Source organism: Haliaeetus albicilla, chromosome 5 (assembly GCF_947461875.1).
Source record: "Haliaeetus albicilla chromosome 5, bHalAlb1.1, whole genome shotgun sequence".
Taxonomy (NCBI): Eukaryota; Metazoa; Chordata; class Aves; order Accipitriformes; family Accipitridae; genus Haliaeetus; species Haliaeetus albicilla.
Genome location: NC_091487.1, coordinates 5,020,204 through 5,039,484, shown reverse-complemented (window position 1 = coordinate 5,039,484; position 19,281 = coordinate 5,020,204). Strand labels below are relative to the sequence as shown.

Here is a 19,281-nt window from a genome sequence, read left to right as displayed (position 1 = left end):
ACTCTGACACTTTCTCAACCTGATGCACAAGGAAAAGCATGATCAGGTGGTTCACAGAAGAACTGCAAAAAGACTAAAGAACCACAAGACAGAATTGTACACGTGCAAAGCTACAGAAAACAAACATTCAGAAAGGTATTCTACCCTTTGGTTATAAATGAAAGCCACTACAGGAGGAAATAAGTAGATTTTTCCCCCAAAAGGGCAGCAGAAGCTTAAGTTTTAAACCAGTTTGAGAAATATTAGAAAAGAGGATGCTAACAAGTCTTTGCTTTCACCATTACATATCTCATACCCAGCTACCAAAAAAAAAAAAAAAAAAAATCTGACTTTTAATGAAAGTTCACAATTCATGACTACAAAAGAAAGTCTGAGAACATGCTGTACCTGGGCTGCCATTTGTGAATGAAACTTCTGAAGCTGAGCATTCAAAGCATCATTCTGCTCTATCAGCTCCTTGTAAGAGAGCACAGAAAGAAAAGCAGGCTGAGATCTGCAGCTAGTCAACTTTTGCTAGGATTAGCTCTTAGCCATGATTATGTTAGTAAGAACAGTTTAGCATTTACATGTCAGACACTTTTCAAAGACACTATTTTTCTCCCCACTAAGATCAACCAGTTTGAGTGGAAGCTTAAGAACCTGTTCTGTATCAAGAGAAAAATATTCCCTGCCCCACCGTACACCATTTGGTTTCCTTGAAGCTCTCAAAAGATATGTCCAAACTGCCTCTCACCACTTGATGACAAAAGAGAGATCACTCCAGAAGAGCTCACACAAACAAAGGTACATGGCTGCTCTTCCAGGGTGTTCCCCAGACCATAGCATCATTTCACAACTTGGAAAATTGCCTGGGTCAGCACATTTCCCTGACTTGCCCAGAGTGCTTCTCAGGTCTGAGATGGCCCCAGACCTCCTCGCAGCACCATACACAAGGTCTCACTTCATAAGTTGCCAGGTGATAGACTGGCACGCAGTTATCTCATTCTTTACTCAGTGGGAAAGCTTTACTAAAGCAGCATTTCAATGATATTTACTGTGTTTCCATAGGCACAATGTGGGAGAAAAAAACCAAACCCTTAAGATACTTGAGCAATACTACCTGCACCTGCATTTGCATGGAGTCCTCAGCAGTAGCTCTCTTTTGCTCAGCCTCCATTAACTGCAACATCCTCTGCTCCAGCTGCTGTTTTGACACCATTGTATCAGTAAGTTTACTGTGCAAGCTCTGGATTTCATTGTCTTTGGCCACAAGCTTATTTTGCACATCTGTAGCAGAAATGTCAGGATTTCAATTCAGAAGTAGATATTTAACTTTTGGGGGAAATAATTTTCACTGTAAACAGGTAGGCTGATTAGAAGCCTCATCCCAGCAAGCCAAGGTTCAGCTCTCTCATCAGCATTCAAATTAACTGGTATCACAACATACTATTTCCCCAGGGTGCTGAAGCAGTATTTACTTCACCTGAGCTTTATTTAAGCCATTTACTCAATAATGCTCTTTTTTACAAATGGCAACAGCCAAATCACTGCAGTAAGCATTATTGGGGAATTTTGTGATACATGCCTTGTTGTGCTGCTTCGTGTTCTGCTGTTCTTTTCCTGAGATAAGCCTGGATTTCTTCCCATCTTCTCTCTGCTTCCTGCTGCTGGACCTTCACATTAAAGAGAGAGTTGATGAGAAGAAGTCTAACCTTTAATTTATTTTTGAAACATTCAGACTGCATCTCTTCAGTGCTATTCCCAAAACATATGGCAATGAAGTAAAATTGTTTCTTGTTTCCATTAGGGCACATCAGAGAGACAGAATGCCCTATAATCCTCCTCCTAGAGCAGTTTAGCCTATTAATTTGAAAGGCAAATTGTGAACAGGATTCCATTACAGGCTCTTAACAGGATGGTTTCTGTAATATGAAAATGTAGCATCTTTGCCCTGCAAGTTCAGAATTAACACTAGAAGCCAGACTACCATGCATCACATAAATCTGCATCTAGTAATTAAAAAATGTCTCAACTCTAGATGCCAACTCTCCACCTGGAAGGTCTAGAAGGCAGGGAGAACTTCTGGTAACTAAGACTTAATTGCAAATATGAAAAAAGTAATGAGCTCTGTATTGGCGTTCTCACCCAAAACCACTAGGTTTCTCTTCTGAAAAAAAAAAAATTAATACAAAAGACCTTTTCTTCCAAAGAAAAGGAAAGAGATGCATCCAGAAACCAGTCCCATTTACATTTTGACTCTTAAAAAAAGTATGTTTATTTAAAAATTTAAACATACATTTAAGCAAAAGCATGCAGTTTCAAATTAAAAAAAAAAAATCTCACAAGGACCATGCCATCTGGATGAACAACTTCAAAATATCAACTCTTGCTGGAATTGTACACTCATAGAAAGCAAAGTCCAACATCATCAGTTAAGTTTTTTAAAGATACTTACCTGGAAGGGTAAGTTTCACTTCACAGGGAGGTTTGTAATCACTCAAAACCCAGAGTACTGAATAAAAAAATTAAACCCACAGGCTGGCTCAGCCTAACTGAAAATAGACACTTGCACATCTGAAGAAGACAGAGACATTTAGTGGCCAGGGCAACAGCTGAAGCTATTCTCACACACCTCACATCCCACCTGATTCAGAACTTGGCTCAGATAAATAAAGCCTTGGGTGCGACTCAACAGGCAGGGAAAACCCAAGTCACCTTTAGCTGAGCAACTGCCTGCTCCGCATTCTTCTTCTGGAGCTCCTCTTGCTGCAGCTTACTGCTCTTTTCTCCCAGCTCATTCACCAGCCTAGCATAATCCTGGCGCAGTTTGTTCAGTTCAGCCGACTGCCTAAAAATAAACATTTTCACAGTTTTTTTTTTTTTTTACAAGAAGCACAGGCCATAACAACAGCTACTCAAATATCAACACCAAGTCCTATATTTGCAGCCAGAGGACTGTACTGGGTAGGCTTTTTGTTTGGGTTTTTTTTTTCCCCACACTGCTTCATCCTAGCAAAGGGATAAGGGTCAGGTACTCTTGGCCATCAGCACAGCACAGCAGCTACAACCCACTGAGTCAGAAACAAAAGGTCAGCAATAAGCCACAAGCATCAGTTCCTTTAAAATGTTTGCAGGATGATGGGCATAATTTGGACAGGCTTATATAAACTAAAGAGGCTTAGCGTAAGGAAAGGTCTCACATGGAAATTCACATTCCTTTCCTCTTCCTATAAAGGATTATTGATCTCAAACTTACTCAAGACTATTCCTCCTAGACTACTGCATGCATCCCTACAGACTATACGTTGCCTCCTGGCCTTGACTTACTTTCATAAGTTAATAGATATCTGATGCACTCTCTCACTTAGGGAGAGAAGATGCATTTGTACAGCCCAAGGGAAGAATTTTAAAAGGCTCCCCTTTGTGTATAAGCAAATAAAAGCATTTTATTTTTATCTTAAGTTTGCATGAATTAAGGATTTTGAGGTAACTGCCAAAGAGATGCTTCATTTCTACAGACAGGACACCTAAAATCAGGGTACCAGTACCCTTCTCCACGCGCTCATTACATCAACCTGCCCCAGAAGAACACATGCAGGGAGCAGAACACACCTCTGCTGAGCTGTGCTCAGCAGCACAGAAGCAATTAACAGAAAGGTCCATATAGAAGCAGCATCTCTGCCAGAAAAGGAAGATACGGAGCCCTTTCCAAGTCCTGACAGTGGCTTTGACACTCTAGTCTCCAACAGTAACAAATCAAATATCCAAGAGCATAATAAAGTGCTGGTTTTGCTTTCTATAGGCAGAAGCCCACCAGCAGCAATTCACCCATCTGACTATACACCTTACCAGGGTGCTCAGCTTTTACAACACCACGTACAATCCTCTCTGCCAACTCAGGGGCAGCCTAAGTCATAACTCACAAAAGACAAAATCTTGAGATGCTTTTTTGTTTCTGCACATATTTGCAAGACCAGCAGATGGAAATCCAAGTGCCAGCCCAGCGGTATCGTTAACTGCAGGGCACTGATATTTTTTTCTTATTGCAAGACTGATTTATAAGTTGAGTGCTGTTCTCCCAGGAGGCCAGCATCAGCACCTCTCCTAAAGTCCCTGAGGAAAGGATACATATCCTGCCAAAAACACCAACTGTGGCTGAGCACTTCTGCACTTCTTTCTGTTAAAGCCTCAGCACCCATTCTTATCAATTTGAAGCCTGAGCTTTTAGAAAGACAGTTATCTGTTTTGAAAGCAAATACAAATAGCTACCTCCCCAGCCCAAAATATCTGTGTTCCTAGTTTAACCACAAATTCACAGACAGCCAAGGAGATAGAAACAAAAGGAGCAGAAGCCAGAACAACCCTTCAGGGAAGGCTTAAAAACACACAGAGCTCCGAGTAACTGCTAACATACTTGCTCTCCATTTGATTGGTAGAAGTACTGACAGCATCTCTCAGGATACCATTTTCCTGCTTCAGGTGGCTTATTTCTGCCTCCATCTGCTCACGGAGCTGCTGGAACTGATGGGGAAAGAAAGATCAATTCCAAAAAAGATTAAAGTAAGGAGCAATAAAAAACCCAAGCACTTGTAACAGTAGATAAGATACCACAATAGTTTAAGTAAATAAAACTAAGCAGATTTTTTGGGAGAAGGGCAGCTTTACATCCTTCCTCTCACACCCACTCTTAAACTAAACTGTGCAACTCAGACCCTTTTGCTCAAATAAAAGCAACGGTTTCCTTTTACACCAGTATATCAACCTATTTATCAAGGCAACCTTTTTGTTTGTTTGTTTAAAAGACTACACAAGTGTTACTTAGGATACCGATTGCTCAGCTGTATAACTTTAGATACCTGTCAATAACTGGATATCAATATATTCCTTTTCCAAAGGGAAATAAAATAAATGTACTGTGAATTAACATTAGAAGTTTACAGAGCCTTTAAACAAAGCAGAAAAAGTATAAAATAACTAACAATACACAGATTATAGCATGTAAACTACAAAAGGCTAGTCCTCTTCTAATATCCTGAAGTTAAGATTATGAAATAGATCCTTTATTTAGGCATAATATGCTTTGATTGCATTTTCAACATGGTTAAAAACTGAGGCAGAAAGAAGCCCTGATAAGCCAAGGCTGCTTCAGAATAGTGCAAACAAAAATCAGAAGACAGGATCCAAGGGAAAAAATGGACTCTGCATATGTAGACAACAGCATAGCTGGTCTTACAGCCCAGCAGTCTGCTTTGAAAATCCTCGAGCACATACAGCTCTAATACTTTCTTCTTCTACCAGTGCCAGTTTGGAGATATGGCTGACACCATTTCCAAGACCCAGTTTCATCAAATGGCTGACTCGCCAGTGAGGATTTTGTGTACAAAAAAAATCCAAACAAATGTTTGTGTAACAACCACAGCAGGAGATAGCAGTCCCTTGTAGGGCAGCCACCTCCAGTTCAGCACCACCACACATAACAAGTTGGTCCTTGGACGTTTGTTGGGGTTGGGTCCCCCCCGCCTTGTTTTTTTTTTTTTAATGCCAACAGATATACAAGATTCCAACAGAATCAGGGGCACAAACCCCATATAACTGGAAGCTTTGACAATTACGTTTCAGCTTCTCTGCAATGCTAGAGCATATCAGCAGGGGGAGCAGAACCAGAGCACTGGTTCCTCTGCACATCCTTTCTCCAGCTTTACCTGAGACAGCAGCATTTGCAAAAGCCACTCAGTTGCGCCCAGATCTCCTTCGCCCTCCCCAGCCAGCAGTAAGACCCTCTCATTATGCAGCTGTCTATATAGGTTCAAATGATGTTATCCTTTGGAGTCCTGCTCCAAAACTGCAGAGACACTACTCTCCAAAGCGCCAAGACAGAAGATACAGTATTAAAGCTGGAAAGCTCACATGCTGGGCTTGGTGCTGTGACATTTATACAGGAAAAAAAAAAACTAGAATGTGAAACCTAAGCACCAGTCAAGTTGGTATAAGGGGGCCATTTTTCTTAGAAAACTTAAACTTCTTAATCTGATGAAACAAACTCTTCTGAGGTCACTCCATTATAATACAACTTCAGGAGAGAGTAACAAGGGTCTTCAAAGAAATGCAAGTGTCAGCCATTCAAATATTTTCAGCAAAGCACTCTCCCAGGCAATGATATTTCTTGTATATTATGCTATGTTGTCACTCTGTACTACAATTTAAAAAACGAGATGTATCAACTGGTAAATGATCATTAGCGTTAGTGGCTCTCAAGTTGAGTATTCCAGTTAGATTCTGCACTTTAATTGAGTAACATTTCAGCAGAACACCACGAAGGAAAACTAACTAGATGAGATACAGGCTGTCTAGCTAGGACTGGTCTTTCACAGACTACAAAAGTCACCTATGAGAATACCTTGTCCTTCTTTCAAGTCAGGAAACTGCCACAAAGTTTCCCATCCTTATGCAGATGTGTTACACCACCAGCTACCAGCACATTGCATTCAAGGCTCAGGGTAACTAGTGAAGTCAATTTCTGTGTAAGCAAACAAATGCTGCACCCTGGCTAAAGATACGATTTCTCAGTACTGATCTGCTTGTGCACGAACATCAACTCGAACAGTTTTGGTAAAGCATTTACCTTTATCTTCATCTGCTGAGATTCTTGGTAGCTAACATGTATTTTACTCTGAAAAGTGCCGTGCTCCTTTTCTAGCGTGTTGATGCGCTCTCGCATTTTCGCTGTAAGCAACCCATTTCTCTCCTTTTCTGCAACCAGCTCCTTGGGTGGGAGTGAAAGGAAAAAGGGAAAGTAGTCATCTACTGCTCATTTCTAGAGTCAGTGTTTTAAGATAACTAAAAATATAGCAAGTGTGCATCAAATCAAAGTCAGCATCAATCTTTGCTCAGAGAAACTACAACGTTAGACCTGACCAAACTTCCAGCACCTTTATGAGGATTTAGGATCAGCATAATTTCACGTTTGTTAAAAAGAGCTTTGCTAGTTTAAATGCTGATCTTCTGTTGTCTCAGAAGAGCTGGAGCCTTATTTCTATCAAGTTTGGCCAAATTACAGAGTCCTAACAATTAAAACCATGGATATCACACAGGGCAGAGCTTATATTTTCATCCCAAGTTGGCAAAACTGAAGAACGCAGGTAAAGAACTGTGATGAAACAACAGAGCATTTTAGAGCAAATAATTGCTTTGTAGCAGGTTGCAAAGTCAACCTTTTTGCCAGAGGATATGGACTATTAGTACCCAGCAACAGCCAGAGAAGCTCTGAATCCCACCAGCATGATGCCATATTACAGCTTTCAAATGAAAATACACATTGCTATTTAGATTAATCATTTATTAGACCATAATTCAACCTAGACACCTGAGAAATCCATAGAGCTGCTCCTCCGCAATATAAATGTACTTGCTTTAGTAAGCAAAACCATTAAAGTGCAGCTTTCAGCACGCTCCCATTGCAGAATGAGGTATTTGTACCATCTAAGCTTCAGGTGTCTCCAGCTATGCAGCACAGCGTGCGGTTCCTTAAGAGTGCCAGGGAGCTTGACACATAATTTAAGTACTCTAAATTATTAGCCTGAATACCCTCCATCTCTTCAGAGTAATTACAGCTTTTTTCCACATTTTAATTTAAATAAAAGCTATTCTCTCTTTTAGATCCAACTTACTAGCTTCAGGAGGCTGCTCCCCCTGAACGAAGTAAGCGACACGAACTCCCAAGCCCATGTTCACAGAGGCATTTAGGAACTTGAGTCACACCAAAAGTTTGAAGTCACTTCTGCAAATACAGCGTAAACAGCTTGACACAAAAGCCTCCTCCATGTTCTATTTGCATCTGCTAAGACGCAACAAAAAGAAGGGCACCAGGACATACTGCAGCTTCCTTCTACCCCTCCACCAATTCCACCATCCATCTGCAGTCCTCACTAACCCAGCTACCCTGTCAAGGCAGTGCCAGAGATCCTGGGAAGATTAACTTTCACCTAGCTTGTGTTTTGCCAAATACCTCCAAGGTCAGGCACCTCTTGCTCTCATTTATCCTCTCCAGTTATCACCTTTATCAACACCCCTGTGGGAACACCTCTGCACCTTAAAGTCCCTCCGTAGCTTTTGGCAGCGTTTTCAGAGAAACACGTTAATTAGAAGATAAGAGCTTTTTGTCAGTCAAGCTGAGCTTTTTCCCTTGTTTATCCTGATACTTTAGCACTGCAGCAATGTTAGTTTTACCCATTTTCTCGTGGCTTTCAGAAATGCCCATTTATTTCGCCTTCTCCCTTCCCTCCCCCAATCCAGATGGCAAAAATCCCCGATGATCCCTACTTCTCCGCAGCTCCTGCCTTGCCTTCACAAGCACCACTTCGCAGATGTTTTTTCCCCAAACACATTAGCTTCCCCCACACCCAGGCTCCTTCATACATTCCCTCTGCTTCTTCAGCAGCAGATACCTCCCTGCTTTCATTCTGCAGTCCTGAGCCAGAGTTTGTTTTCCCCTTCCAAACACAAGTCCTTTCTCCCTACCATTACATACTGACTATCCCAAACCTCTCAATCCCACCCGCAAATATACACCTACCTGTGCCCTGCCAGGAGCTCACACAATATCCACTCCCTTCTTCCCTTCTCACCAGCCAAGGCTCACAACTCCCGTGTCCTCTGGCCGCTCTGCTCCCATCTTTAGCCACCCAGCTTTCTGTGCCCAACTCTCGTCCCACAACACAACTTTCCTGAGCCTAATGCCCATGTGCTTCCAAACTAGCCAAAACATAAGAATCCTCCCCCCAGGAGTCTCCAGTTGACTCCGTATCTGCCTAATTACTTGTTCTACCGTAACTACTTTCCTCTGAAATCTTCGTAAAAAAGTTTCATAATCTAGTCTTGACAGTGGTGCATGAGCAACCCTGTAAGTCTAAAGCAATACGAGCTGCAACTAGGGGCTAAGCAGGCAGTCTACACTTTCTGTAGCTTCCTTCTTGACAAAAACTGATGACTGTTGTGCCTAGAAGCACACAAGCATGTGAATGCTAGAATATGTACCAAATTAAAGCTGCAATGCAGAAAAGGTGTTTAATATTTACATCCACAAAACCATATTATACTCATGAAGTGTTCTTTTATGTAACCTTTTGAAAAGAAAAATAGTCTCAGCTTAAAAGTCTCAGTAAATGAACTCTAGAAAAATCACTGGAAAATAACTGCATAAATACATTAATAGCATCATAAAACCAAACACAGTGTCTTGGTAAGCTTTCCCAATATAAAAAATTCCACCTTTCAATTTATACTAAGCTCAGTAAACCAGCATTTGCTGGCTGCTAGTCCTACAAGCCCCTGCTCCTCTCCCACAGCTCTCTCTATGTCTGAACCTCTTTAGATTTACCTGGGTTAGCTGCTTGCACTGCTCCTTTGCAACAGCTGCCTCCTCCTTCATCGCAGCAAGCATTTTTTCTTTGTCTTGTAGCTGATGTACAGCTGCAGCCGACTCAGCCTTGCTGGCCTGCAGCAGAAGTACGTAAAAATGATCATACATGCCAAAAGTACTTGCACAGCTCACTAGCAGGCAACAGAGCAAACTTGAGAGGAAGAAACACCCCCTCCTGCCCCCAAATTGTCCGTCTGCATGGTATACATGGCACCACCAGTACCCAGTTCTACTGTTAATGGATCCTGAAGTGCTGATTTCATTAGACAAGGAAATGCATTTTCAATCACACTGAAACCAATTAAGAGAACAAATGGGCTCTTAAGGTGCTTCTGCATTGGAAGAAAGACACTCTGGTGGCACTGGGGAAAACAAAGAACAGCCATTAAGAGAAATAAAGGAAAAAGATGCAGAGATGCTGAATCATTCAATAATTGAGGTTGGAAGGGACTTCCAAGATCACCTGGTCCAACCCACACTCAAAGCGGTTATAATCCAGCAAACTTAATCTCTTGAAGTATCTCGCTACAAAGGGAAAAAAGGAACGCTGATCTGGTCTCTCCTTCCACTTCACAGGAGAGTCTCCAGTTGACATAATTATGTTTCTGCTGGCACACTGACACACAAAGTTTCAGAGATACTACAGTGAACAGAACTAGAGGAACAATCCCCACGGTCCTGTCACTTGTATACTAGTCCTAAAAATGAACTGATTGCAGTAAGGGGCAAAATTTCTAGACATTTTTGCTCAGACTTCACTCAATGAATTCTGATAACTGAAGAAGCAAAAAGTGTCAGTCTCATAAATGCACTCTGAATCTGTTTGTAAGTTCTCCTTTGGCGGTATTGTGTACATATGCAGGGCAAAACACACTGTCAATGTCTTGCATGAGCTACAGATAGAAAAACACTCACATTTCCATCTACAGAAACCTACATTTTTTGGTTGTATACAAACCCAGGAACCCATTTTGATCCTACAGGTTTAGCTCTAACAAATCCCTAAGCAACTTGGTCCAAATTCAGCGTTGAACCTGTTTTGAGCAGGCAGTTGGACTGCACAACCTCCTGAAGCCCCTTCCAACACAAACTGTAGGATATGCTACTATATTGCATTAACTCAGTTGACACATACCCAGTTCTGCATTTCTGTTCTGGTACCACATCTGCAGAAGAATACAGAATTGCAAGACTTCAAGGGTGACAAACAGGATGTTACAAGCACAGAGTGACAATCATAATGAGTCATGGGAGGGAGGAGTAGATATTTGTAAGATATCAGTGGTCACCATTCTCTTCTGTCTTAACACAAATATTAGAAAAGAACTGCCAAGCACTGGCACAGGTTGCCCAGGGGGTTGTTTAGTCTCAGTCCCTGAAGGTTTCAAGCCAGACTGGAGGAAGCCCTGAGCAGCCTGGGCTGACCTCAGAGCTAGCCCTGCTTTGTGTAGGAGGTTGGACTACAAACCCCCCAAGGTCCCTTCCAAATCTCAATTGCCCTACAATCCTATGAAAAACATCCAAAGAAGTCAGCAGACTAGAATGTATAGACTTAAGATTGAGAGGCTTGCAAAACACAGGATTAGCTGATCAAGTGCACAGCCACTGCAACTTTTTCTTAATTTCTACTATAGTTTCTCCTATTTACCCATTTGTGAAAGGTCACTCCTGAAAGTCACCAGAAAGCCTTCCCCCATGCCAATACACATGTGTCAGCTGCAGCAGCAGTCCTATATTATGTACCTGATTCTGCATGGTTATGTCTGCTCTTTATGAGCGGTCAAAAGCCATCAGCCTGTCTAGCCAGCCCATGGGATGGCAGATGGCAGCACACAGACATCTGACAACTGTTTTCTGCATGCAAAGCAAGCACAGACCAGCTGGAAAAAGTCTTCCAAAGACAGAATGCAGAAATCACATCAGAACATTGATATAGCTAATTTGACAGCATCTCTTCCAATTTCTGCTTATTTAATAGTCTTCTCTCCCTGCCCCCCCCACAGTCATTCACCTTTTGCAAGACATCATGAATTGCACTGGATTTTTCCTTTAACACCTCCACTATGCAACGGGCCTCATCTTCAGTGAAGATCATATTCTTCATGGCCATTACAAAGTCTTTAAATTTCACTTCAGCATTCTCTGCAACACAGAAGGGAGGATATATTTACTTTGGACTCCATACAGAATTATTTATTTTGCCTCGAAAGAGCATGTGATGGGGGTATCATTATGCATTATATTTAATTTCAGTCTGAAATGCCAAGAAGCAAGGGGTCATGAACATTCAGCAAAAACAACATCTCTCCAATTTAAATCTGATAACAATCTGCCAGCTGATAGTTTTGGGAAAAAAATCCCACCGCTTTGTTTGTACAGTTGGTAACATTTATAGTGTTGCTAGCAAAAAGACAAAGCATAACACAGATTTTGGAGGAAAATATAGCATAAATGTGAAAACTTGAAGAGTCCTTTCTAGTGTATTATGACAGTAATTCAAACTGAGCTATCAATTTAAAGGACAGCCTGGCTCCACAAGCAATATGCAACTGACAAGGTAATGAATTTAAAAACTGGCACATTTCTGATTACAATATATGGAAACCAGAAAAATATTCCCTCAGTCCAAGTTTGGAAACGATCTGCTGCAGAAGGAGTTCAGCAGTAGAAAGATAAATCAGTAAGATCCCTTTTAATGGCTGACTGAGTGTTTAAAGAGACACAAACAAAGAAACACAGTTCGACTGAACTATGCTCTAACAGGGACAAAAAAAACATTGTTCATATGAAAACCAGGCTGCACACACACGTAGGTCATTAGGTGGCCCCCTAACTTAAGTAAATGGAAGCACAAGGCTGAGGCATGCAGCATCTCCATCCAATATTCACCAGCGCACAACAGTACGTGAAAGGATTGGAGGGAAAAAAGGGAAAAGCTTAAAAGTGATGCTTAGTTCAGAAAGTGTCCCAAAGCTCTTGGAGAAGGGTCCAGGTCTCTCACTACAGGTGCTAAACATGCCATTGAAAGCAAGCCAACACATGGAACCCAAACCTCTCCAAAGTTTGAAAAACAAATGAAGAACAAGAAAGTGGTAGTGATACTAAGCCCCTAAGAGGAATTATCAAGCATAAAAATAAACCACTGAATAACAGAGTGTGGGGAGGTGGGAGGGGAAGCACTGACAAATTCTAGCACACTCTCTCCTAGTCCTAAATCCAACTTTGCCTTGGCCACAGACTTCAGATCACATCATTGCTGCACTGACATCAGCAATGATGCTGTTACCAGGAATATGCCAAAATCCTGAGACCACATTCCAGTTAGCTGGGAGTCTACAGCAGCTTGGCCTGGACCAGCCTGAGTCCTACGCTCCCTGAAGACAGGAATACCTTGCCCTTGCATCCAAGAAGCTTACAGTTAGAATAGGGGAAGATTTCTATATTGGGAGGGCAAATCCCAGCTGACACAGGAGAATTAGGAGCTCATATAGAAGGTTACAGCTTGCAAAGGAAATGAGAGGGGACGGGTGCACGTGAGAGGCTTTGATGCTGCAGGGCAGTAATATACAGCTATTGAGCTAGAAGCACCAGAGGAGCCTCAAGCAAGTGGGAATCCAGTCCAGATACCACAAAGAATTGCCAGGAAGCTTTCAACTGAGCATTCTAGAAGAGAAGTCTAAGAAGAGAGGTTCCAAAGAGTGCAGTGAGTGACCAGGCAGACAATGTCAGAGAGCCAGCCTTCTGCACAAACCTGAGCAGGGAACCACTGCTCAGTCACTTGGCTTCTCCTCTCTGGCTGCCCGCAAATTTGAGGGTCTCACCTCATAGCTCAGTAACTTTGGCATGCTTTGAGCAGGTCAGTGGCCTGTTTAAAGTTTCAGGGTAGGACACAATGCTTATGAATCACTCCAGGCCTCGATGAGAGAGTACGAAAGAAGCTCTCCTGTCCCAACCAGTTCCAACTGCATTGAAAGGAAAATTCAAAGTCTTCCTGGAAACTGCCAGACTACCTCCACTGGCAATTTGCTTCATGTACCTCTGTGTGGCAGAGTGGCTGGTCAGTCCCAGCTAGCTCCATGAACAGCTCTAGAGCATACAAGCTGCACTCCCAGTGTCAAGCAGACTGCAACAGCCCCTGCTGAAAGCTCCAGAGTCCATCACTGTTAGCGATGCCTAAACTATCTACTGTAAAACTAGCTCACATGCATCTGTGTGGTCTGCGATCACCCATTTGCTCACTGTGAAGACACAAAAGCCTACAGTCAGCGTTAAAAGGATTCAGATGGCGCAAAGCCCTTTCAACAGTGCCAAAGACAGAGGAGAAACAAGCACAGACAAGAACAGTGTCCTGCAGCCACAAATGTTTTCCTCAAATCACTTCTTCCTAGCAAATAAGTGAGGATCCCTCTCCCTACAGACACAGCATGTTTTCCCTGTTCAGGTGCGCAAGCAGGCTATGCCAGACAAACTGCATTATCAGTTTCTCACCTTTATCCGTCTCATTCTTCAGTTTCTTGCCACCGCTCTTCTGGATCCCCTCATTCACGTTTTGTTTTGCTACTTCAACCGCTTCTCGCTTTTCCAAAGTCCCAGCATCAGAATTATCCATCAAAGGAATATAAGTGGTTGCTTGAATAAGAGGTTCATCCACCAAAACTGTAATCAAAAGTCCACAGGATTGGTTAAAGCTTTGTAATAATTAACATCAACATTTTTAGAAAAGGTGCATAACATATTAGAGAGTTGGATTAAAGCATCTCTAGCCTCAATAGTTATTTATACTCTCTATTTCTATTATCCTTCACAGCTTAACTCATTAAAGCTCTTCAGGTAAGTTCATTAAATAAAGGTCTCTAATGCATAGTAATTTAATAGCTTCAATTAAATTTCTATTTCCAAAGCTGCCTTTTAGCATTTTAAAAAGTAGCAGAGAAGAACCTTTACATTTGACTTTCATTTCACTTTAATGAGAAAGTTGCACATAGCATCAATGAGATTGCTTTAGTTGTGGCTGCATATGAAATCTTTCAGCATCCCTGAAATGTGAGTATAGTAAAGTCTTTTGTCCTTATTCTGTTAAAAGCTGGCACCTTACTGCCAGCATTTTCACCCAGATTACATCATCTGTGAACAAAACCATTTAGACAGAATGTGCAGTAGGGACAGCAATCAAGCTTATTTCACATGCAGACTCAACTGCACTTAACGAAGATAGCTCATGTGTCAGCGCAGGCTTTAGGCATCATTAATACTCAGAGAGGTACCCAGAGGTACTGACCAGCCTCGGGTCTCCATTCACACAGCACTGTATAAACGTGGTGAGAATCAGCCTCTGTCCAAAGAACTTTTCAGCCTGCGCTGCCGAGACAAAAGCAGGGGAGGGGAGCGGAAGAGCAACAGACCAGGGACAACAGATACGGCCAGCAGAGCTGGATTTGCTGTTTGCCCAGCTTCTGAGCTGCTGGTCTGCACTGCCTGAAGTATGCAAGATGTTGTGCAGAGAGCCATGCCACAGCAGGAAAGCACACTGACCCAGCCAGCCGACTGAAGGGCTGACGGACAACAGATGCCACGCAGCAGACCAGAGAGGAGGAATTGGGTAGGATGCAAGGTTTCAGACAGCAGTGCAAGACAAATAAGCATTCCTGGCTGCCAGAGAGCCCATTATAAAACACTTTTGAATTCTGGCTGCTGTTAATAATCAGAATAGGCCAGATGGACCTTTTTGTGTCACCTGCTAGTCTTTCCACTTAAGCAGTCAGCAAACACCTGCAGGTACACTGCAAGCTCAGAAGTGAGGAGAGCTCTGCTCTAGCAGAAATATCCACCGCCTAATACAGTTACCACCCTCACCTTTTCCCTTCCTCTCCTCATTAACTTCCCCTCCTCCTTTTATTCCCCTCCTTTCAAAATCTATTTAATATCACTGAGACATTTTGCAGCATCAGTAACATCTGAAATCCCCATAGCACTGTCTTGGTTAATCTGGATGCCCACTGCAGCTAATTTTTGCTCTGTCATTTTGGAGAGGTGGTTTTAAAAGACAACAGCTTGCATTCAAATAATGGATGAGCTATTCCCATGTAGCACTGACAGCTTCGCTTTAGTGCTGCCTGAGCTGGTACTAACACTTATTTGCCACATACAGACAAGTTTGTAGTCCATAAAGTGACCCCTCAAAAAAGGGCAATGGATGCATCAGGAAAAGCACAAGAACGTCCATAAAAGACAATCGCATCCTAGGTTCCCCACCAGCAGGTTTCTTCCAGGAACAACTTGAAAGTGTTTCAGTTGTTACAACATGTAGGAACCCTACACTGCTTGGAACCCCACCCTGGTCTGACCAGGGCCCATGACTGATCTGGACCCTGGTGACCTGACCAAAGAAGAAAGGAAACAGTGACCAACACTGTCTACTCCAGGAGCGCCCACCAGCCGCCAACTTCTTCATAGCTGTCCCAGTAAAGAAGAGTTTTGAGAAGCTAACAAGGTGGCCTCACAGAACTTCATGGTCACGGTCTTCCCAAAAGCCACAGGCACAACAGCACTCATTGTAAAAAAACAAACACAGAGGCAGACTGAGCCAAGAGGAGACAAGAAACAGCATCTTGGCAGAGAACGAGGGATGACTAACAGTAAAGGCCTTGACAGCAAAGATGAACAGTTTATGTTGGAGCAACAACTAGCTAACAAAAGGACAATAAGGGAGGAACGTGGTCAAAGCAACCGGCTAAAAAAACTGCAGTCTTGTTTGGGGCAGATGACTGCAGCAGTTCCAGACATGCCTTGCTCAGAGCAACTTAAGAGCCTGCTCAGCTTATCATCTAAGTCAACCCATTACTCCTCAATTCAAGTGTGGATGTTTGGACCCAAAAGAGCTCAGAAAGGTTCACAGCATCATCCTATGTTCAGTGGTACCAGATGTTCATAAAATAAAAACAGTATCTCAGTCTGAACGATCTTTCCTACCTGGAATTCCTGCTTTTTCAAATTCAAAGTTATTCTTCTATGAGTTTCTTTTCCAAAGAAAGAGAAACTAAAGTGTGGATGGCAAAAAGGTCTAATAGTCAAGTTTATCTGAACTAAGTCGCAGTCGTGTGTTCTCACCATTATCAACTTTCTGCTTCTTTGCAGAGACTTTCTTCTTTCCAGATACATTTTCTTGCTTTATCTCCTGGTGGAGCAGCACTGGGTCTTGCTTTTTGGCAGGAGATACAACAGAATCAGTCTTACTGTCTTGATCATCTGTAACAGACAATTAAGACAATATGCTCTTCTGTATATTCTCATGATCACTTTTAAATCAGTAAATCTATAATAATCAAAGTCCACTCCCAGAAAAGAGAAACCCATGTATTTTAAATCATAACACAAAGTTATCCATACATACGTACACACATGCTTTCACAAACACGTACACTTCCCATATCAGATGAGACCCCAAAGCAATAGGAAGGTTTAGCAGAATCAAGAGCCACAGCACATAGTGTTTTAACAGACAGGAATCTTATCTGCAAGCAGAACATACGGCAATGCAAGTAACAGTTTAACAAATCCAATCCGGGTTTTACTGCAACAGAGCAGACGGCACATGTTACCCATATTAGTTTCTTATTTGCAGGAAGTATTTTATTCCCCCCCGCCATGAACCCACTTAAGCACTTTAAATACACACCCCCAATAGCTACTGGGACTGTGAGAAGCAGAAAATAAGTGTTTCACATTACGGAACAGTTCTTTTAAAAAGTTGTTTCTAGTGAGAAATTTTTTATCTTTTTGAACAGCCTGTGCTATATAATATTCTTGTCAGAGCTGACACACACAATACAGGGTTATGGTGTTAGCTCCTGTAATCAAGGATAAGAGTTAGTTGTGGCTGCCCTCAGAACAGTGCTTGCAGACCACATTTTAACCATGCCACAGAGATTTTTGGAGAACACCCACAAACAAGATTTGATACTTTTTTGTTGGTAGTGGGTGGGTCTTTTTTCTCCCTTTTTTTTTTTGGAAAAAGAAAAAAATCCACCACATCAAGCAGCAATGTCCTTCTTTTTCCTCACTCCCTGTAGCAAACCTGTTGCACCTGCATCTCAAAAGGGTGATCTGCAAATATCTCCGTTTTCACTTATTTCTGAAACTGGGTATTTTCATTTTTTTTAACTTCTATCCATAGTCAGACAACCACACTGAGACATATCAACTTCTGCTGAGGATATGGTCAAGACAGTCACAGGTTATTCTGACTACAGTTTCCAGTCTGTTCTAGGTTGGATGTTTCAGTTACAACAGCTGGACCAGTTTTCTTTTAGCATCAGTTCCATTCAATTATAGAGGTGTAGCAGGTGGGATGCAGCTGTAAGTTCTTCTTTCCATGAATCAGCCACCAAACACCTCTTTGTACATTAAGCCTGCACTTAAACAGTGATTTACTTTGCACACTATGCTGCGAGGTTTCTCTAGATGGCCCTCCTTATCAGAACAACTGCTCTTAGGACTCAACTTTTTCATAGCTTGGCATCAGAACACACACAGCAAACATCTAATGACTTCTTTCAGGAAATCAAAATTTTGACAGCTTGAGAGAAAAGTAGCCAAACCATAGAGCAAAGCAGAGATATGAGCTACTCTTTCACTCAACAATCTTTAATAGAAGAAAGCAAGGAGGGGGAGGAGGAAAACCAGAGCATTGCTGCCAGATGAAAAACAGGGGGGAAAAAAAGCAATAGCTCATAAAAAGGAAAAGGTTAGAAGTGAGCTTTGCCCCATAGAGATCAGGCAGAACAGTTGTAAGAGACACTCTGTGGCCTTGCAAAAAGCAGAACACAGTTTTGGCGTTCTGTGCAAGAAGCATATGCAACATCAGATACCCATTCCATTTTTCTGCTTCTTCTGCCCAGACTTCTTCTTAGATGCTGCTGATTCAGATGGTGGAGTGGGCTGTTTTGTAACAGGGACTGGATCTACTTTCTTGCCTGAAGACTTGGATCCTTCCGACTCCTTAGTTACATGATCATCTTGAACAGCCTTATGCTTCTTCTCCTTCTTCTTCCGTTCTCTAACGCCAGTAGATGCTTCAGTCACACTCAAGGGAACAGGAGGGACGTGCTCTTCATCTGTACTCAGGGCATCAGAAAGCTTAAAGTCCCGAGGTGTACTTTCAGAGTCAGACTCGTGGATGTTCCCGTTCTGAGCTTCTTTCTTCTTGTTCTTCTTCTTCTCAGTTTTCTTTTTATCAGTCTTGGTAGGTGGAAACTTTAGGTCCCTTTTCTGTTTTGCAAGGACTTCATCATATAAAGTTTCTTTCATGAAAAGCCAGAAGAAGAGGAAGATGACTGTAATAACCACAGAAGGAATGAGGATGATAAAGTAGGTAGACTCGTAGAACTCCATTGTGCTTTTTCTTAGCTATACTTAAAAAAAACCTATAGAGGAAAAAGAAAAAAAAAATTAGGTTTTGAACACATTTTCCTTTATATTGTTTCTCCCACCAATTATAAAAGCAGCTTTGTCACTGTTTTAGAGAAATCTTAAAATAGCTTTTAATAAAATTGCCAAACTATATCGATCATGGAACAACTTCTGGAATCATTTACCATTTGCTTCAAAGTTGTTAGCCTGGATAGGAAGGAACTGCAGTTTGCAAGACTGCTGATCTTGGAAGAGAGCAGTTCTCCTTTTTCCTTACTTTTCTTCATCTTTGTCATTCTCCCTTCCCAAGTGAATTTCATAAAGTTAAAGCTTTTGATTTCAGAAATACATGACAGCACTTTCAGAAGCTGTGAATTAAGGGCCAGTACATGCAGAGCAACACTTTTTTTTTTTTTGCCGTAAATCAAACATAACAAATTAAGATTTTTATCTTGGCAAGTGGGAGTTAAATTTCA

The 19,281-nt window shown here is 41.9% G+C and overlaps 1 protein-coding gene across 1 annotated transcript in view; it reads right to left on the bottom strand.

The window, feature by feature from the left end:
* KTN1 (kinectin 1) overlaps positions 1 to 18,819 on the bottom strand; it is a 54,349-nt gene extending 35,530 nt beyond the window's left edge. Inside the window, exons 1-11 of the mRNA XM_009915381.2 lie at positions 18,265 to 18,819; positions 16,505 to 16,642; positions 13,886 to 14,053; positions 11,409 to 11,539; positions 9,356 to 9,472; positions 6,602 to 6,742; positions 4,394 to 4,500; positions 2,695 to 2,827; positions 1,565 to 1,652; positions 1,100 to 1,266; positions 388 to 456 (exon numbers count right to left, since the gene is read on the bottom strand). Coding sequence (XP_009913683.2) covers positions 388 to 456; positions 1,100 to 1,266; positions 1,565 to 1,652; positions 2,695 to 2,827; positions 4,394 to 4,500; positions 6,602 to 6,742; positions 9,356 to 9,472; positions 11,409 to 11,539; positions 13,886 to 14,053; positions 16,505 to 16,642; positions 18,265 to 18,787 — 1,782 coding nt within the window. The 5' untranslated portion in view covers positions 18,788 to 18,819. The remainder of the gene's footprint in view (positions 1 to 387; positions 457 to 1,099; positions 1,267 to 1,564; positions 1,653 to 2,694; positions 2,828 to 4,393; positions 4,501 to 6,601; positions 6,743 to 9,355; positions 9,473 to 11,408; positions 11,540 to 13,885; positions 14,054 to 16,504; positions 16,643 to 18,264) is intronic.
* Between the last annotated feature and the right edge of the window lie 462 nt (positions 18,820 to 19,281).